Genomic DNA, 21,994 nt, shown 5'->3' on the forward strand with positions numbered 1-21,994 from the left:
AACACACACACACACACGCACACAAAGTTGGAGAGAGAAGTCTTTTTGCAAACATCAAAATCATGTGACTTTGAAATGGTAAATCAACAGGAAGGGGTTCTAAGATGTAGTTGTGTGTGAAAATGTGGCATTTAGCTTTACCTTTACTTTCTTTACTACAGAAGTAAAAGGTAACTCACAACCCATTAATGTATCGTGTCTTCCCTTTGTCTTATCCTTTTTCTTTGTGACATCCCAGCCTTCAAAAAAACTCTAGAAAAGAGATGAGGATGGTATAAGCATCTTATATAAGGTGAAATATAAAATCCCAAATACAACATAGAAAATGTAAGTTTTCCTTTGGTCTGTGACAGTTAGATGTGAATGAATTCAAACAGTTGAAAATTCTTCTAAGCATCTATGACCAAATAACATTTGAAGTGCTAGAGGGCTTCTGAAAAATCAAAAAGCAAAGTTCTTTGTGAAAGAAAAAGGGGAATAACATGAGAGATAACAATGTATGAAGTCTTAAAAATCTGTTTTTTTCTTCTTCATGCCTGTTTCCTGTGTTGCTATGGCAACATTCTAAAATAAACTCTCATTAGCCAAGATCCCCCTGTGAGAAGACCAGCGTTCTCAGTACTCCTTGATGGTCTGCAAAAAGCAAAAAAAAAAAAAAAAAAAAAAAAGACAAACACTGTGAAATCAACACCTTGTCACCCAATCCAAGAGAGTGAGAGTATGTATGTGTGTGTAAGAAAGAGAGAGAGACAGAGAGAGAGAGATAAAGAAAGACAGAGGGCCAGGTAGATTTCATAACTTTTTCCTCCATACCACCAACCAGGCGTCAAACCACCCTGCTAAGAAATAAAGTCTAGGATTACACACTGCCACCTTCTCTTCACAGCATGTGCTGCTCTCTGAAGTAATATCTCTACACACAGGGGCTGCCGAGCAAACAAGCACACCCCAAGAGCATGGTTTAGTCGAGCTGAGTAGCTGAACAAAAGCAGAGGAGAAGCTTCACGTGGAGCACTTAACCACAGGGCAAACAACAGTAATTACTGTCCATTATAGCCAATGCCTTTCCCAGTGAGGAGCTGAAGTGGACCCTCATAAGCCCTCGATAGGAGTGAGCTTAGTTAGGACTCACAGGCAAAGTTTTTCATTGGGACCCTCCAGTCTAAATGAGTCGCACCATTACTTCTCCAATTACTGCCAACGTGAGGTAATGTGTTACTCAATATAATCTGCAGTTCTAACAGTGAGAAAAGCCAGCAACTGAAAATGTTTGTGGAAATTTACTTTGATCTGAAAGATAAACTGATGACCTAAAACTGCTGTGAAACCTAACATTTTTAAACAAGATCATAAATCTATGTTTCATCAATACCTCATCTCATATGAGCGATTGCAAAAATTAGTTCAGAATAATCCGTGCATAACAAGCAATCAGTGGACACACTTTAGGAGCAAGAGTATAAGCATGCATGAGGGTAGATGAAGAGAGTCGAGCTTGTTCTCAGAATACTGTGCTTACTGAGTAATCTGCAGTGGTGTTCTCCTTTTCTGCTCAAATCTGAAACAATCAATAAACTCGTCATACTGCTTAACCTTAACCTACCAGGGAAATTGCTGGGGCTTTGAATACATTACAGACCCATCTCTCTCTGTCACTCTCTCTCTCTCTCTCTCTATCTGTGCCTGCCTCATCCTTCCATCATGCTCTAGATCAATGTCCACTATTGCAAGCTTTATGGGCTGCTGTTTGGGTCAAGCTAAGATTTTTACCCTCTGCTTCATCTCTTCCCATTATGAAGTCCAGTGATAAACTCAGACACACACATAACATACGCACACACACACACACACACGCACACACACACACACACACACACACACACACACACACACACACACACACACACACACACACACACACACACACAGTGTGTACTGATTTTTAGCCTACTCTCTTTCACCCAAGGGGAGCAAAAGGAGGGGGTCATGTAATGAGTCTGCAAGCAGAGTTCTAGGGAAGCTGCCTTGTACTGGCACACTGATTGGACAGGGAGTCCAATGAGAGAGATGGTTTGTCTCGTAGCGTTGCTCATGGAAGAGCTGACAAAAGGGGCAGAAGAGGCATCAGTCCACACGAGCACTGTGCCAAGGACTTCAAGTGCTGACTGAAAATAGAGAAGTTTTAAAATACAAGAACAAAGAAAAAAGAACTCATGGTTCACCAAAAGGCTAAAGAAATCTGCACCAACTGTTTTTCTGCTGTTCTTAATTTTATGGTTCATTGTGTTGCTTTTCTATTTTGTATGTGGTTGTTTTATTATGAATGTTTAATTTCTGTTTTGATTCCACTGTGAAGCTTGTTTAGTCTCAGAGGATCTTTCTCTTGTTGTTCTCCATCATGCTGCAGTTCCATTCGGATTTGGGTGTGTCCATCTTATATTGTATCATTGGCTGGGTGTGTCCGGCTAATATTGTGTACTTGGTTATATCTCTGTGTATGGCTTTCCCTGCTGACTCATCTTTGTTCTTCTCTGGTGTGATGCACCCCTGCTTCAATTGAATTAGTGCTTAGTGCTTGATCTTGTGCTGCCATGACTAATGACTCAGAGCTGTCCTTCAGTCCTGCATCTTCTAGCCATTTTTATGATAGTATTATGTCAGTCTGTGCTGATATTATGGATGAGGAAAAGGCCTTCATCCACACTTACAGACTAGCAATTAGTCACCCTGTGCTCAAACACTGTGAAATGATGCCTCTCATCACAACCTGAGATTGGGTGATAGAAGTCTGTTAATCACACATAAGTATGTAGTACATAGTTTTGTTTAATTTGTTATCTCTGCGCATTTATGTTACCCTTTTAAAGTGATCTTGGCCTATGAAAGGCACAATTAAAAAAAAAAAAAGATCGTAGAGTCAAAAATGATTTTAGGTGAGCTTCAGCAATCCTGCACTTCACTCATACCACAAAACCAGCAGCTCAGTCTGGCCATTCAACCATGACCATCTACTCAGTTGCTTAATTCCCATTATATTTGAGACTAGTAATTATTTTGTTGACTAGTAATAATGACTGTTGTGACAGACAGAGGTGAAAGCAATATGTACTGGACCTCCATCCAAAAACTAAGTTTGCACTGAGAAAAATGCCACATGGGATAAAAGGTCTGCCTGGACTGGAGCTAATGTGAACCTTTTTTCTTGCATTTGACTAAAAATATGGGCAATAATAGTTCATGTGCCCTCACTCCTATTTAGCACACATACACGCTCCAATAATCTAGAAAATCAGTGCCAATATGCTGGTCATATTATTGAACACATCTAAAGAGCACTAACCTAAATCCTATGTATAGCACATCAGGCCTAGGTCTACATACTATAATCCTATCTGCTACCATACAATAGCCTAAAAGATGATTTGATCAAAGCATTAATCAAAGCACTGTGTGTGTTGTGTATATGACGGTCATGTATATGACTCTCTGTGTAGATGATTGTGTTATGCATGTTTGGGGGGGTTGGGGTCTACACAATGATCAAGTCTGACAAATCACCCATGCTTGACCCCTAACGTGAGACCCCTGAAGACAGCAGTTCTCACGACAAGACATGTGCTACCAAGAACACTGCCACCTACTCCAGCCATGACAGTTTAATATCTCTCACTGTAGTTGGTGACAACAGACTAAGAGCAAGCACAGCTCTGTTAATTAATTGAGGCAATCTGTGGGAACATTTGAGGGACATCTATAAATATATCTACAGGAAGGCAGGTCTTGGCTCTCCTAACCTTGCCATCAGTAATAAACCTGTCGAACTAATTCTAGGTCCTCCATATCTGACGTGGTCTAAAAGGAAATGGCAGGGCCGCATGTCCAGCCGATTTGCTTTGTGATTCACACACCTCGTACTCCTGTTTGAAGCCGTAGCCCTCAGCGGTCTTCATCTGGTTAATGTGCTGCAGGAGGTCTGCAACACGCACGGCTGGGTGCAGCTGGCCTGTGTGGTAGGGCGAGGCCTTGCGACCACACGGCCTCCGGGGTGAGCCCCCCAGCAGACTGCTTGACTCGTTCATGGAGCTCCGAGGATCACCTGAGGAGAAACGTTTGTGGGCAGATAGACACACAAATGCTCAGAGGATCACCTGAGGAGAAACATTTGTGAATAGATAGACATACATATGCTCAGAGGATCACCTGAGGAGAAAAGTATGTGGATAGACAGACACACGCAAACACATGCACACATATACATGCGTGCATGCTCACATATACATACTCACATGCAGATATGCAGACATACAAATAAAGAAACAAAATGAAAAAAAAAAAAAAACAGCTACCATGGGTATCGTCTGTTTCAACTTTTGGGCAATGATTGTGAAGAGCATTAAAAATTCATGTCCTCAGCCACGCATGAAAGTGAATTAGCAGTCAGAAATGGGGAATGTGAAACATGGCCAGCATGTATGCAACAGAACACGCTGAGCACTGGAGACTGGAGGAGACAGCTCTGAGACATGGTATTAAATCTTCATTTTGATCAAGAGAGCTCCTCCTTTGAACATCAACTATTAATCATTTTTTGGAATCATACACTTTTGAGGCAAATTAATTATTTGTATTTCTGGCCCATTTTTCTTCTTATGCAATTCCTTAGCACTGGAAGACAGGACCAAGGCTGGCTTGAAGCACAAGGAACACACTATAATGATGCTTGAAAAGAAGTTGTTTATTTCTTCCTGCATAGTATTTCTTTGACCTTTACTTTTCTCCATTCTTCCTTCCTAGCTGATGTTTGTGAATGGTGCTCAGTGGGTCATAGGGACCCTTTGCAATAGGTGTCACAGACTCCTAAAGGAGCTTAGCTGTATAACACCAGTTCCCACAAACTAGAGGCCTAGGGGATGATGTAGGTGAGTGGAGTCATTAGTTCAACTCTGCGCAGGTTGGAAATGACCTGAACATAAGAGGAGATTCATCCAGGAGTCAGGGCGCTTGCTACTACAAGGGCTATAGTGCCAAGAAAGAAAGAAAGCTTTCCGCATTCTGTATTCTCAGCCCTAAAGCACAAGAAAATATGTCAGCAAGTGTCTACGATTGGCTGTGGAACCAATGGGCCATGCTACTGTGACCCTTACACTCATGTGTGGGTGGCACAGTCTTGGGATTATGCTGGTAGTGCAGATGGCTAGTATGTATGATGTACATTTTTCTTGTTATGTTCAGTTTAAGTGTGTGTGTTTGGGTGGGTGCATCTTACTGCGGGTGCTGCAGGTATGGGCATCCATAAAAGAGAGGGCCATTCTCTCATCCTCCTGCAGCGTGCTCTGGTCAGTGAAGCTGCGCTCCATTGAGCCCATCATATTACTCTTTTCCTGCCTGTAGGTAATGGGAGTCTTATTCATGTTCACCGGTTTCCTACTGATAAGGAGAAGGGTGGGGGGGGGGTAGTTAACAGAAAAACACAAAGACAGATGGAAGGGGAACAGAAAGTTCAAAAAAAGAGCAGAAGAGAGAGAAAGAGAGAGCAAGAGAGATTGTTACTCTGCTGATTTGTCCTCAGGACAGCGCTGGCTAAAGCAATGGGCCATGATGGTGTGCAATGGAGGAGAAGCCACTTACGGATAGTAAGAGTAAGAGTAGTAGTCCCTTCTGGAGAGGAGAGAGAAGAGCAGAGAGGAAAGAAAGAAAGAAAAAGAGAATAAGGGAGAGGGGCCATGACATGCAGCCACTACCAGAGCTCTGATTAGTGTGAGAAGTGACGGGCTGTCAGAGGCCTGCTTTCGCCATGACACATGCAGAACCTAGCCAGTGACAGACAAAAGAGCAGCCAATGCAGATATGGCCCAATCACATGTTTGCCGTGTTCATTTTTAATGAATCAACCAAATGGTTTGCAGCCAGGGAGAATCTCACTATCAGTAGGCTTCAGAGGAAACTTCTGAGAGGCTCAGCAGCATAATCAGCCCAGATGTCTCAGACTCCAATGCAGTGAAATATCTAAGGTGCTTGATTCCACCGTGAACAGGAAACAAATACTTTCAGTGTAGGGCATACTTGTGTTTATTCATTTCAACTGTCACTGGTTTACATTTGAGTTATCTCAACACTCTATTGTTTTGGATTTGGATACTTAGCACAAGGGTTTCCCCTAGTCTAAGATCCCTCAAGCTAGGGTAGCAGATAAGTTAATGTGTGTGTGAGGGGTGGATGGAGAGATGGATGGCTGGATGGCTGGATGGCTGGATGGATGGATGGATGGATGGATGGATAGATAGATAGATAGATAGATAGATAGATAGATAGATAGATAGATAGATAGATAGATAGATAGATAGATAGATAGATAGATAGATAGATAGAGAAGAGAAGAGAAAGGAGGGAAGGAAGGGATTGGCTTTATTCAGGATGGCTATGGTGCAATAGATCATGGGCCATTTCTCTTGTCAGCACCTATATCCAGAGACCTCTGGAGAAGCATGCCAATTACCTCAAAAAGTACACCTTTTCCAACCAATTATCAGCTCATTTCTGGGTCAGGCTGGTGCCAGGGCAAGCCTAATTAAGTGAGTAATTGAATCGCACCTCTTCATAATTAAATATTTTACACCTAGATAATCTCAGAAGATGAAAGCCCCACGTGGCCTGTTACAATGCGGGAGACTGGAGTCATGAAATTTGGCTGCCCTGAGGTAATGTTAGCTTTAATCATAGTGTATGAAACAATGGTCTGGTTTGTCACATTTAGCCCTTGCTTACTTCATAACCTCAAAATATGACTGACCCAACTGACATTTGGAAATCAGACAAGAGTACCTAAGGATGTACAGCTATTCATGGATCATGGCAATACATGTGGAGCCATTCGTGGATCAAGGCAATACATGGTAGAGCCCTGTCACATGCCTTATCCCAGATGGAATGTGGTCCTGAGGCTACAAGTGCATTGTGGTCCTCACCCTTTCTTAATGATGATGATTGTGGCCCCCAGCAGTAAGATGAGAACCACCAGCCCCCCTGCACACACACCCAGAATCAAGCCCATTTCCTCTGAGTGCTGAGTCACCTCCAGGGCCCGCCGGTGATCCTTACAGGCCGCTGGAGAACATACAAAAGCACACGGTTTAAACAACATGGAAGCATATTTGCACACAAAAACTCAGTTATCAAAACACTCAAAGAATCAGAATGAATGACTGAAGTCATACTCGACAAATATCTAAATATTAAAAAAATAATAAAATTGAAAAGCGTGTGAGGTGCCTGGTGTTCAAAAAGGCAACAAGAGCCAGCCGTTTTAGCTTTCAGACACAGTGAATTATCTATCTCTCTACCAGCACGGCACAGGCTTGCCTGCTCCAGCAGGAACACATCAGCTTCACCCACACAACTATTTATCCATTGCGCCCGTCTCCACAGACAACCCTGTGACACGGGTCACTTCACAAGGCAAATCTCAATGGGAAAGCCTAACTCTCATTCACACTGGGTGACAAGTTGGGGCGATCAAAGTGCAGGCAGAACATGCAATCACGTGCAACCAAGCAACACCTCCGCCATCTTCCGTTAGCTGTGTAGCAGAGAAATGTATGTTTGGGGCTTGGGCAGAACTGGAAGCTGCACCTTATATGGTTTCTGGAGAAATAGAGATGAATCTGTTTTCTAAGTACACCTTTGCTCAAGCTAAAGTAAAAGAAAACAGATCTCTTCCCTTTTAATTTAGACAAGGAAAATACCGAGTACAATTTCAGGTACGTTTTAGACCAAATGAGCCTGCTAAAAGCCTTTCTATGCTAACAGTTGGATGTTAATAGCTCTTACAAATGCTGTGCACTTAAGCAAAAAGCTCCTTTGTCAAGAAGCTAGTGATCTAGTTTGGATGACTGCTATTAGCATTTCCAAAAGGTCCTAGCTGCCTAAGAGAGGCAAAGGCAGAGAAAGTACGTTCAGGCTTGGGGAAAGAAGTCTTCTCCAGGTCCATGCACAGGCCCAGGGCTAAAAATACAAGGGTGGGGATGGAGGGATCTGGGGCAGTGAGGAGAGGATAAGCCCTGGTTCTCCTCCAGCTCCAGCCCAGAGAAAGCTCCCCTGTCTCTGGTGCTTGGAAACAGGCTGGTAGCGCTCATATTGAGAAATGCTGAAGAGCTGCATGTAGGCCACTGCAGCGTGTGATCACTATCATCCTCTTTTGGAAGGCTAACCACTGGAATAATTTTGACATCTCTGAAGAAGGATTTACTCTGAGATTTACTGAACTATACATTCAGTGTTTGCTGGAAAATTTAAATTCAAAAGTATTATAGTTCAGCACTTTGGAAAGTGCACAAACTTTCACAGTTCCTCTCTGCAAATCTGAACCCATCTGGGGGTCTTACAGTTGGAATCTATATCATACCACCCCAATTATTGGATCTAAATGGCAAATAAAGGCATGCATTGTGCATGAAATATGGATGGGAAAACATCAATTACATTCGCTGTGGCTGTGATCAGAACTTCATGATCGTGACACATTTCTTTCCTGAATATCAATTAAGCCAAACATAAGCATGACATTTGTTTCAAGATTAATGTGAGCACCTGCTGAGTGCCCCCAAAATGGAAATTGGCACTTAGAAAAGAAGTAAGGGTCTATTGTTATGTGAAGACTGCCAAGAGATTGTTAATTAAATTGTCACCTGTGAGTTGAAGTGAGCCCCTGGAAGCTTGGTTGTGCAGCCCTGTGCTGTTTTACAATGCTCTGAGCACATTATGGGGGAGACAACACATCGCTCTTCCCTACATTCTGCTCCAAGAGATTGCACTAGGAGCATTATGAGCCACTGAGTATCATTTATTTTTAAACTGTGTTTCTTCCAGTAGGGTAAGTTATATTTTTAACCTCTGTTCTTTCACAGTATGTCATCTAAACAAGATGATTCAATATGTTGCAACATAAATACAATGAAATATTATTAAGTTCAATTTTACATTGTTTCAGCATTGCTTGAATCTGGATATATATATATATATATATATATATATATATATATATATATATATATATATATATATATATATATATATATACTCATGAAAGAGCTCAATGAATAGAACAGTGTTTTATTGTTTTTGCCTGGACATTACAGTCAATTATACAGCTACAGCTATATGTAATGTTTTTTCCTCTCTTGTTTTGGGGGAATGGCTGTCAGACAACAATCACATTTCAAAAGTACTTTCAAGGTCTGAGCTATCACTTGTGTAAGGCTTTAGTGTGGTTCGTAAGATTATTTTACTGGCTTTCCAACACATTTGGCATCATTTAAATCCCTTTTTTTTTTCACCATGGAAAGTGAATTCTATGTGAAATGTGACAATGCTTGAACCAGCACTCAATATTAGTCCCTAATCAGTACATTTCTTCTGTTGCCTATCTAACCTAAAATAATTGGTTTAATCTGTTCATTAATCTGTTCTTTACAACTCTCATTTGTTTAATGGTTTGTCTCTTTAATGCTCTGGGTGAGCAGAGAGGAGGAAAGAGTGTTCTGTTCATCAATATGTTGATGTGTAATAAATCACAGCTCATCTGCACTCTGTGTGTGTGTGTGTGTGTGTGTGTGTGTGTGTGTGTGTGTGTGTGTGTGTTTGTATACCATGTTTATGTGTGGGAGATAGAAAATGACACTGTTCCAAAATGGCTGCTCTTATCAGCTTCACAGTCTGGAATACATTACTTAGTCAAAAACAGGGGGGCAAATCAATATACAATTTGCTCCCCTGTTTCCCCTCCAAAACAAACACACACACTATCCCAACACAAGCACATACATCCTCCCAACACACACCCTACACTGTCAAAGTCATAGAGCTATAAATCTGGTCCTCTGGGGCTAACGCTCTGACAGCTCCACAGGGGCCACTGGAGGCCTCTGCCACCATGGTGACGGCTCACGCGTCCTCATCTTTTTCATGTTGGTGAGGGGCATAAGACAGAGTTGGGCCTAATCATGCTGATGGGAACAGGTGAGTGTATTAGTACTGTTTGATGTGAAGGGTTCTCTCCTGAGTGCTGAGCTCACTAGCCCTTCCCCAGACGCTTGGCTGCACTGGACTGGCCCACGGCCTGCAGAGAGCTTTGATACAGTCTGCCCCACCACTGCCAGCACCCAAAAACAAACATGATGAAAGGCTGACCTGTGCTCTGACGCCATTTCCTGCCTGCCTTTGTGTTTAGTGTGTACACACAGGAGTGTGTGTGTGGGTCTGTGTGTGTGCGAGTGTGTGTGTGTGTGTGTGTGTGTGATCAAGTAAGAGAGAGAGAGAGAGAGAGAGAGAGAAGAGAGAGAAGAGAGAGAGAGAGAGAGAGAGAGAGAGACAAACAAAGACCAGCAGAAGCATCCAAGAGTCTTTAAAAAGCAGCATTTCAGACTTGAGAAACAGGTAACTGCACACTACACTTGAGCCCTGGGGAAATCTCCAGCTTGCTGCTCTGCTGGTCAGAAAGGCAAGCACTGGGGGAATAAGCTCACCTGCGATTGGCTCATAACACATGGCAGGGAATTATTCTCTCTTGGCTTGAGCAGGGATCTGCCCAGCTGAGCACCAGCCTGCACCAGTGGAGAGGAGGCTCATATGTGAGCCTAGACTAACCTAGCTCAGGATTTGGAGGAAACTGTCCTAGCACTCACCTTTACGGGCAACACGGATGCAGTTTATCCTGGTCTCCTGGAAGAAGAGAGAAACAGAGAGAATTTAGAGATGGTGGTGGGCGGCAGCAAGCAGGCGGATGGAGAGGCAGTACTGCTTGATACCTGATGGGATGTTAAATTGGCTCACACTGATTTCAGCCAATTTAACAACAGCATGAAGTGGGAAAGAGGAGTTAAAATGCATTTAGCACCAGCAGTGCCTCCTACTCCCGCCGCATGCGTGCATGTGTGTGTGTGTGTCTCTGTGTGTGTGCGTGTTTGTGTGTGTGCACACGTGTGTCTGAGCATGTGTGTACAGTCAGAAGATAAAAGGCTGTAATGTAAAGTGGAGATGAAGGTAGACAAAAAGGCAGAGAAAATAAGTTCCAACCAGCAAACAAATGGAAAAAGGAATTAATTAGCCAGAAATAGGGCTGATGACTTTGGTGTGTTATGAAAAGGACCTTCGTCAAATAATGTAATGAGATCCAAGCTCATAATCGAATTCCAGCATGCCACCTCGACAAGGAAATGCATTATCAAATTAAGATTTACAGATGCTAATTCAGGCATTATAGGACAATTATGCAAATTTACCCATCCGGAACGGAATTCGAAGCCCCTTCTCAAACTGAGGTTCAATTGCTTTTTTTTTTTAATTGCAAATCCATTACAAGCTGTCTTATTCCTAAAGCCTCTTCTTAATTCTATACTATGGCTCTTTCTCTCTTGCTGTCTATCTATCTACGCACACACACACACACACACACACACACACACACAAAAATGGGGTAAGACGGAGGAGGACAGCATGGGAGAGAAAAAGACAGTTCCAACGCTCTACATATACATACAAAAATACAAACCGTCAAACAACACACATACACACACAGCGTATGACATTTAGGCTAACCCAGACTTACAGAGTGTCTCATCTTTATCTCCACCGGCAGCCATTATTAAAATATGAATATACCATGGTGTCCCTATTACACACTCTCTGATGAGAGTAAAGCAAAGGCATATTTAATGGCAGTTTGCTTCCTTTGCTACACAAGTAGAGAGTCTGGCCTGTCCCAAGAAAGAACCTCACAGTACCTGGAAAGGAATTCTGCCAGATCCCAGTGCAGACTACAGTACCCAGCAGCCCTTTCATCACCCAGTCAATGACGTGAACAATGGGAGGCGTCCAATCAGATCTGTGTTGCCAGAGTATTGAACTCACCTGTATGTCTTGATTACAAGTGTGTATAACAATGTTTCAGACTCACAGTCTTTGTGAAGTATTGCTGACAGTTTATCTTAAAGCATATCGAGCCTTCTTTTTGGGCAGCCTTTCTGTGTATCGTACCCTATTCTTGTATTTCTGTTTTTTTGTCTTTTTGCCTACCTCTTTCGGATTTTCTGCCTGGTTCTTTTTGTCATTGCTCTTTTGATTTCGGATTTGGACTACTTATTTCTCTACATTTTGGATTGCCCCTTTATGTACCTTGGATTATTCTCCTGTCCCTGTACAATTAAGAAATCACCTCCTTTTTCATATCCTGCAAGCATCTGGTTTTGCCCGACCCCTTAAAAATACGACTTCCACAACGAGGCAGCCCCATCGGTAGGGTTTGTTTGACAGGCAAGAGGGAGTCAGTGAGCTTTGATCACACCAGCACAGCCACAGACCATGTCCCCCACTTAATCAAATTCACAACAACGCCCATGGCCACCACTGCAAAAGGAGATCTGTCAGCAAACTCAGCCAAAGCACATGAATTATGAGCACTATATTTAACCAGCCTGAGGAAGAAGAAGAAAGCACACTTGGTTTGGTGAGGAAGGAGAGAGAGTGAGACAGAGAGACAGTGGGGGGGGGGGGTACAGAGAGAGAAACAGAGAAAGGGGGGACAGAAAGAGAAAGAGAGGGAGAGTGATAGATTTCTTCTCAGACCATTCATCATGACATGGCAAAGATTGGGGAATGAAAGAAAGAGGAAGTAATTAGTGAATGAAAGAGACAGAAGGTGCTCACTGGGGACTCGCACGCACGCACACACATCCCATGCCTGGTCCCACATAGGTTGCCCCTGTGGTTCCCTATACTCGAAGGTACAGACATTCAAGCTAAAACTTGCAAATGTATATTTATGCATGTACTTGAGGGAGAGAGTGTCACTGATTTCACAGCTGAGTGAAGGGAGCTCAGGGAATTGGTGAAATTAAAAGAGACAGAGAGAGTCAGTCCAGATTCAGAGAGAGTCAGTCCAGATTCTGTTGGGAATCAACAAATGTTTCAAGCATCTCTTCACATCTATCAAATCAGCAGAAGATAAGGATTGTACCAAAAGCAATCGCACTGGCAGATACAGATACAAATACAGATACGGATACAATACATACTATACAAAGGGTAAATACTCTTTTCTACTTTACGGTGCTGCAAAATGTTTAGGAAGTCACTTATATCTCTGATGCTGCCCAAGCAACAACAGAGAAAACAAAAGAATTGATATAAAATCACCATTCCTATAAAACCAGACACAGACCCAAGCTGCTAAAGGGTTCAGTGCAAGCACTGCAGTAATGCTGCACAAGGGCCAACTCTCCTGAACTACACCCTCTTTAGCTGGAAGTGCCACCCTGAAGGGCCATTACTGTAGCATAAAAAAGCACCAAATGAAAAGGAATATTTAGGTAAAGGTCAGGGTGTAAATCACTAGAGCTGATCAGCAGTTCACCTCCATAGTGGCTGAGTTGTGAAGTGAAAGTGACGGCTATTACACAACAACCGTCACACACATTTGCAATCAGGCAGGAGCAGGGGGCCCCTGGGGGGCAGGGGGTCATGTGTGGGCAGGGGGCCGTGGGTGGCCAGGGCAGCCAAGGCACACAAAAGTCTAGAGCGCAGTATTACCAAACGGTCCAAGTCTGCCCCTCTGCCTCAGTGTGCAAAAGCAGCAATGAGTTAGGCTGGTGGAAGAAGGCTCATAGATGCTGAGCCAGAGAGATAACCTTCTGCTAAATGTCAGGTGCATCGCTTTGAAGACGAAAGCTCTCTGACTGGGATCAAATCCAACTAAACCATTAAAAAACCCTTGCTGTCATTTCCACATATTGCTCAGATGTGTATGTCTATATGGAGAGCAGCATCACTAAAAGTGACAAGGGGTTGCACCCAGATCCACGGAGGAGCAGCTGCCTGTCAGAGTGGAGATAGAAGAGGTTGAGAGTGGAGCTATTCCATGTGGAGGATTCACTTGCATTTGCCATCCTCTCCGAGGGTAATTAGAAGATTAGACTAATGTGAGGAAGGCAGCGCGTGTGCGTGTGCGTGTTTTGAGCTGCAGGCTGAGACTCAGGTCTCAGAGGAGGCAGACAGATCCCATGAGGGCAGCATTTCAGAGGAGTCAGGATGATAGGTCCAGGCCAGAGGGTGCTGAGTTGATTGGGGCTGGTGCTGCTCTCCCTGAGAGAACCCATTGACCTGCTGTCAGTCACAACAAACTCCCACCCACTTCTTTGGTCAAATTCCTTTCATGAACCAAACGGTGTAAGTGGCTTGGAGTGCTCCACCAGTGGGCAGGGCCTGGGATCTGTTGTCACACACGAAGCCGGGGGCCCTGACGTGATCGCGCTACAAACTTCTCTGAGAGTTGTCTGGAAGGATTCTCAGGCAGCCGGAGAAGCCCATCTGTCAGGGCCTAATTTTAGCAATGAACTGCTTATGTGACAAACCACATTCCTCTCGCCATTGAGGGCCTGACTAATAACATAAACTGCCAATTATCTATTTCTGATCAGCTGCACCTGTGTCCAATTACGCCAGAGAAATGGGCCATGCCAGTGAGCTGAGCCACTCTGATGGCACTTGGCCAGTGGGAGTAAGTACAGACGCCTTTGTGCTTTGTTTAAATGCAGCCTGACAGTGAGGCTGGCGCCTGGCATGACAGAGAATCCCTTGATACCATGATCACGATCCACCCCGACTACAGGACCAACCAACTTTTAATGACTCTCAGCCTGTGTGGATGCAGAGAGTAGAACAATGAGAGCAGGCTGAAAGGATGAGATGATTCTGAGGCAATGCCTTTGTAAGTCTCATCTTATCACAGATTTTCTTTTTTTACACCACTTATTTTGTTTTCCATATTTTGCTCTGCACTCTGCTATTACATATAAGGAGTTGGCTGAATCTCTGGGCAAACGTGCTTATATATTTTTTCACATCTCAGTGAATATGATAATATCAGACTACAGCAGTGTGCAGAAACCCAACACATATGGGCCCTGATTTGAACATGCATATGAATTATGCCTTCTTAAATAAACTTAATGAAGAAAGTTTGAGAAGGTTCATCAATGCCTTTTCACAGAATAACAGTATTGTTATTATATATGTGTACCATATTGGTTTTAACCACATAACCCTTCAGGCCAAATGTGGGTAAAATTATGGTGAAGGGTACTGCATTCAGATCTACAGCATCACTTTAGTGAAATTAAAAATTGAAAAATTAAAAATTGTGATACTAAACCCAAATCCTTAAAACCTCCAGAAACCCTAAAATCCACCTTAGCTAAACATGTGACATTCACCCCTCGGAAGCTGCTCATGGCCTGGAAGTAGATGAGGTAGTTCTTGCGGGGGTCCAGCGGGCTGTTCCAGTAGCCGTTGTAGGTGTGATTATCACCCACAGTGAAGGGCGTGGTCTCAGGCAGGCTGCTGGGTGCCAGCTCGGCGGTGTAGTAGTGGGGTATGCCGCGGACGTGGGCCTCCCCATGGGAGGTGGGCACAGGGAAACACTCCTGCACCCCCAGCTCACGCTTCACCTTCCTCCCAGTCTCCTCCTCCACCACCACCTGGTATGTACTGACAAAGGCAGGAGAGTAGAGAGACTGCTCATAACACATAGCCACTTTCCATCAACACATAACTAGTCAGTTTTAGCTGTTTACTGCAAGACTACAGGGTACAAGTGAGATAATGTCCATGTTGTGGAATGTTTTACAAAGGCAGAACTCAAACACATTTAATTTTTAATTTTGTTAATTTTAGAATAGTAGGTAATTAGTTGATTGAGATTACCTTGAGAATACACATTGAGGTTTGGTAATCCTCAAAATAGTGCGACACCAAGCAATATTACAGTAATATTACAATATTACATAGGTGAGTAGTGTGGAGGTGGCTGGCTGTAGTGGTATGGTGATGTCACCTGACAGGAGCACCTCGTCCCTGGGCTGGACGTAACAACACAGTGATGGTGCTGTCTGTCTCACTCAGCGGAGACGGCATATCCGCATAGTCAAAGGTGGGTGCTACACATAGAGGGAAAGAGAGAATGTCATACTGATATATCATACTGCTAAGTCATGATCAAAGTGGAGCATGTTAACAGATGTGAGGACCTGCAGCCCGTCAAGCATCTGACTCATTAGAAACAAGCCAAGAAAACATGATGGAGATGAGATAACGATTATGATCAGCCTCCCTCAGTCTCTCCTCCCCAGGCAAATGAACACCTGCATTAACCAAACTCCGCCTGCCACATCCCACCCATTGCCATGCGAGCTAGTCAGAGGCTGTAAACAACACCGTATACTTTCCATCATCAAACCGCCTGTCCTCTCCAAACAAGAACTGACTGGTTGTCTAGGAGTGCAATTAAAAGACACAGAGTGAAGCTGAATTCAAGAATCTTTCCCTGGAGAACTCTGTCTTGAGCCCGAACAGCTTTCTTTAATATCACTAGTGAGTGAGAGAAGGGAGGGGAAAGACAAACAATTACAGAGAAATCAATGATTATGGTATTAAAGGGTGCTTTGGAAAAACTGTAGTGGCGAGAGCAGGCTTCAATTAAAGCGAGGCATCTAATGGCATTAACTCATTCAACACATCAACATCCAGTCAGCCACACAATTACTGAAAAACACACAAACACTGTGAAGTGTTTCTAAAGTTAGTGCACACAGACACATGCACAGACACATACATACACACAGACAGACAGACAGACAGACAGCCTTGTCTGGGTGAATCTCTGAGGTCTGAAGTCTGAAATATCTAAAGTCTGTCCTTTTTTCCAAGATTCTGTCTGGCTCCATAGCAAGTGCCTGTCTGGCTGCTAACCTGACGGGCCTTACACTCCTGTTCTCATATTAGGCACACTGAGCATTACTTCTGGATATTTTATTTCTATCCCACAAAGAAGTCACACAACCTTAAAGAAAAACATGGTGGACAGGGAGACCAGTTCATTCCAGCATGCTGCTATAGGCTATATTAGAGGAATAGTGCTTGGGCATCAGTCCTGCCCATGTAGCTGACTGGACCATATGGTGTGGTTTAGTGTGCGAGGTTCTTAGGCATAAGGGAGATGACAGTGCCTCAGTCCTGCAGTCCCCTTGAGTGTAGAGGAAATGCTGTAATGATGTAATCATGCTTCTCAAGATGCTGTTCAGGTTCGAACAGCTGCAGTGATTCTCTTCAGGTGACATTCGTCCAGGCACACATACCCAAACACCACTGCATAATGACTCTAGGGTGTCATTACACACACACACACACACACACACACACACACACACACACACACACACACACACACACACACACACACACACACACACACACACACACACACACACACACACACAAAATCGTGCTCTGCAGGCATACTCGGTCAAAGATAACTTATGAGCATCAGAATGTGCATATACAATGTGTGCACGTGCATATGTGCTCTCTCTCTCTCTCACACACACGCACACACACACACACACACACATCAATTTAACAATATATGAGTACATGCAGATGATAGACATGTATTTGTTTATAATATAATTTTCCTGTCATAGTGTCTCTCTTTCTTAATTGCTGAAATGTAGAGTGACTGAATTTAATTTGGCTTCATCTTGAATAATAGCTTGAATACGCTTACAGTATTCACCTTGTATTTCTGCAGATAAGCAGATGTGCACACATGCAACACCCCCCTCTATTACTCAGTTTTCTGACTGTGGCTAATGGTTTATTTATAGCAGCCTAAAATTGCCCTCTAATTGCTTTTCTCTCAAAATTTCTTTGAAATGTTGAAAAGTTTTAGCTCAGAGCTAATTTTACAATATTAAATTGCAGTGGTAGTGGAATGGGTATAAACACAAGTGCACCTGTGTGCGCCTACTGCCTGCCCACCCCCTCCAAACACACAGAAGAGCCATACCCCTTCCTCCTTCTTACCGGAGATGTTGGTGGTGATCTCGCTGAGGGCCGTCTGGCCAAAGCCCTTGGCAGTGCGAGCGCGTACAGAAATAAGGTAGGTGGTGCCCGGGTGCAGGTTGGAGAACATGTGGTATGTTTCATTCCTCAGCTTGGAGACGGTGCGGCGTGGGCCTGGCACGTTGATTCCAGGGTCAGATGACTCAATACTCTGGTAGCTGATCTAGAATCAGACACAACTCAATGGCACAGACTCCATGTGACTTCATGCTTGGGAAGCAAAATTAGAGAAAGAAGCTTCCACAGTGTCGTGATTCCATTCTGCAGTATGGAATTGCGACTGTCACTTCTCAGAGCCAAACAGGAAGAGACAGCATCTCAAACATTTTTTTCTTTCTTTAATGTATGTGCTCCATTACTTTACCCATCATTAGTAACACTGATAGTGGAACTGTGGTGAATTCAGTGCTACGTCTATTAAGGGAGCAATGTCTCGCATTCTTGAATTTTCAAAATCAAAAATTGATTTTTTATACAGATATCCAATTAATGGAGAGAAGTAATATAAAAACATAAAAAGTACAATAAACATTGATAAAAACAAGCTCCACTTTGCATGCAAAAAACAAACAAAAACCTGTCCGCATCATTATATGAAGCAACACCCTAAATCTAATACCACTGCGTGCTCACCAAGTAACACATAATTCCTACTGTTTTCACACACAGCACTTTTTTATTAACATTTCAGTAAAATTTCTAACCATACCTTGAAGTACTTTTTGTGCTGACTAGTATCTATGCAGTGCTTTCAGCATACAGAGTATCCCTCTGAGCAGAAAGAGCAGACAGTGCATTGATACAGGAGGAGGAGAGGGAGTTTTGGAGCCCGAGTCCATAGACACCGCTTCATGTCATTCATCACCTCTCTGCCTTAGACCAAGGGCTCGGGGAGATTAGCACGGAGAGGCACATAATGCCCATGTGTGCCTGATAAGCATGAGGAGAGGATTGGGAGGCCTGGATGCCTCGCTGTATGGAAGATGTACATGTGAGCAGTGGGAGGGGAGCAGGACCTGCCAGTGCTGAGAGACCGCCATCCCACTCGATGCGGCTCAGTGAAAAGTGGTCAATGCTATAATCTGAGAGCAATACGAGAGGATTTCTCCTGAAACCATATCAAGCTCTCTCTCTCTCTCTCTCTCTCTCTCTCTCTCTCTCTCTCTCTCTCTCTCCCCCCCCATCTGCCTGGGGAGATCAGGATGTTACTGCCACAAAAAAGAAAGAAAGAAATCACCCCTGCCTCCACTTTATATGTCAAGTCACAAATCCCATTTAATAACATCCTTGAGATGACATTGAGAAATGCAGGGTTGAGCAGGCTCAGGGACTGAGGAGGCAGGCTACAGGGGAGAGGCAGACCGAGTGATGTGAGAGGTAAGAGCTATGAGAGACTGACACCTGATGGGACAGGTGACATTCTCATGCATCAAAGCTACTTAGGACCAAGAGTCTTGTGAACAACATTTATAATTATAAGTTCTACAAACTCCATCAGGGCCATAACCCAAATAGATCTTCAGTCTATGGGCCTATTTACAACTTGCATTTAAAAACTGGATCTGGACCTATTATGTGTACATAATGCTAGATGTAAACCGGCACAAAACACATGATGATCAGAATGGAATCAGATCAGCTAGATCAACTAGGTCATCTCCTGAGCTATTGTGAGCTCAGTTGCAAACTCATGCATCTATTATGTTGATATTAAGAAGTCATCTATTCTTTCACAGTGACCAGTCAAGTGGAGTTGCATTTACACCATATTCTTTTAATTTGCATTTTATTAATCTTTATTGTCTGTATAGCACTTTGTAAACTGTTTTTTTAAGTGCTATACAAATAAAGGTCAGTTTAGTTAATGAATATTAAGCTGGTTGAGTGACAGTTAGCAAGCATTTGACTATTTCCATATGTCACGCAGGAAATGTGATCAGCTCACACAGATCATCAGAACACATCTGAGAAAAAAACAAAAAAACATCTGGTAATGCAAGAGCACTTTCAAACTTGTCAGCACATCCAGAATAGGACGATTCTGCGAGGTGTAAACAGGACCTAAATGGAAATTGGTTCTGAGACAGAGGCAAAGCTATTCTGATAACAGGTAGACAGAGGCGTATGTGTGAGAGAGAACAGTAATACTGACAGATCTCCAATGAGCTCAGAGACCACACCTGTGGGTTGCACTAGGGGCTCTACTGTAAGGCTGCAAGACAAAGAAAAGCCTCTAATTATGTGGGACACATTTTTCCATTCCTGTTCCTCCCCTGTTTCATCACATCTGCTGCAAAACAGATGCCATCTCTCTGTGTTTCTTATACAGTCACGAGCTAGTAATATGAAATCATCAACATACTGAAGACACACTGGCTTTAGGTTTAAATGACACTATGATGATCTCTGAAGTTGGACATTATTCTTTCTTCAAAAACTCAGCTGGTACAGGAGGGACCAATTTCAGAAGTGTTGTTCATGAGGCCCCAGAGCCCCAAGAAGAATGAAGGGCCAGGCCCTGATCACCAAACCTTGGGCTGAACCTTGATGGTGCTTGTACCTGGCAGTAAACAGGCCACTTTCAGCTCACCACTTTCAGCCTTCTGTGACAACTCACATAATAGTATAGGACTATATGAATTCACATATAGGGAACATCTGTGATAGACACCATTCATTAGAATAACTCACCAATCTGTCAGCCATACTCAGGAAAAACATACCCAATCATTATGATGTCAGCTATGCTTACATGCCTGTGTGTTTGTTTGTTTTTTTTACAATCCAGTTATTGCATAGCCTCCACAAGTTATAGATGTTAGCTGACCCACTTTAAATTGAATTCATTTTTAGCAAATAACAATCTTATGAGTGCAGGTATGTTTTTAATTTCAAGATTAACAGCATGAGGTATATTATGGCACTTAAAGGCTGAAGTGACACAAATGACACAGATGCCCACCCACACATATTCATGCCCACAGTCATGAAGACACCCACACCCACACACAGACACTCGCTGACACACATGCGCACACAGAGACAAACATGCACATCCACAGAGATGAACACATACACACACACACACACACACACACACACACACACACACACACCAATGCACACCCACATACAGACACACACACACACCTACGCATGTACCCACACATATGCACACACATACACACATACACACACACACACACACACACACACAAACATACACACATTGATGCCCATAGAGTTCAACACAATCACACATACACAGAAAATATACACACATACACACCGATGTACACCCACATATAGACACTCACACACACACACACCTACGTATGTACCCGCACACCTGCACATGCACACACACACACACACACACACACACACACACACACACACACACACACTTTGAAGAAAGAAGGAGAAAGGATACGAGAATAAATGACAGTTGGAAAGTGGTAGCATGAGTGATAATTACTTGAGTAAGTGTGTCTTGAACTTTGGTTGGTAACTCCATAGTGAGACTGCTGCCCAGCAGTCAAAACACTAAGACTGCAAGTAACCAGAGGGGAGACTTCACTTGCTTGCTTCTTGTTTGTGTGAAATTAAGTTCATCCATTTGAAATGGTGCATAATAGGTAGTGTAAGTCCTGCTTATCATACTCTTTGGCTGACATGTATAGTCAAAGTGAATGGCAAGGCAGTATACTTTTAAGAGGGAGTGACAGATGCATGAAGGATGTACCTCATATTGAGTGATAAGACCATTGGGTTCCACTGGCTCCTCCCACTTGAGGAAGATCATGTCATCCAGTGGCGTGAAGGTCAGAGACTCAGAGGCAATCCCACCAGGAACTATGGAAGACATATGTCATGGTTTCAGGGGTTTGTCTTACTAACATACTGCAAAATCTCTTACAGTGTTCATTTCTGTTCATATGTGATCTTATATTGTCCCAGGTTCAATCTCTTACTGTCTAGCTCTACACTCATCTCTGTGCTCACTGCTAAGTGTCATAATAAAACATGCTCTAATATTACATTA

The 21,994-nt window shown here is 43.2% G+C and overlaps 1 protein-coding gene across 13 annotated transcripts in view; it reads right to left on the minus strand.

Annotated features, from left to right (window-relative positions):
* ptprub (protein tyrosine phosphatase receptor type Ub) overlaps positions 1-21,994 on the minus strand; it is a 137,332-nt gene that overhangs the window by 19,248 nt on the left and 96,090 nt on the right. For 7 of the 13 annotated variants that reach the window (XM_035530549.2, XM_035530545.2, XM_035530547.2 and 4 more), the window contains exons 9-18: positions 21,695-21,804; positions 17,911-18,112; positions 15,884-15,986; positions 15,264-15,537; positions 10,680-10,716; positions 6,966-7,104; positions 5,629-5,658; positions 5,267-5,427; positions 3,909-4,096; positions 180-252 (exon numbers count right to left, since the gene is read on the minus strand). In XM_035530549.2, coding sequence (XP_035386442.1) covers positions 180-252; positions 3,909-4,096; positions 5,267-5,427; positions 5,629-5,658; positions 6,966-7,104; positions 10,680-10,716; positions 15,264-15,537; positions 15,884-15,986; positions 17,911-18,112; positions 21,695-21,804 — 1,317 coding nt within the window. Of the gene's footprint in view, positions 1-179; positions 253-3,908; positions 4,097-5,266; positions 5,428-5,628; positions 5,659-6,965; positions 7,105-10,679; positions 10,717-15,263; positions 15,538-15,883; positions 15,987-17,910; positions 18,113-21,694; positions 21,805-21,994 lie in introns of those variants that run through there. The other 6 variants (XM_035530546.2, XM_035530550.2, XM_035530554.2 and 3 more) reach the window with 4 other exon arrangements.

The sequence above is a fragment of the Electrophorus electricus genome, chromosome 14 (assembly GCF_041902795.1).
Source record: "Electrophorus electricus isolate QZ-2024a chromosome 14, ASM4190279v1, whole genome shotgun sequence".
Classification (NCBI taxonomy): Eukaryota; Metazoa; Chordata; class Actinopteri; order Gymnotiformes; family Gymnotidae; genus Electrophorus; species Electrophorus electricus.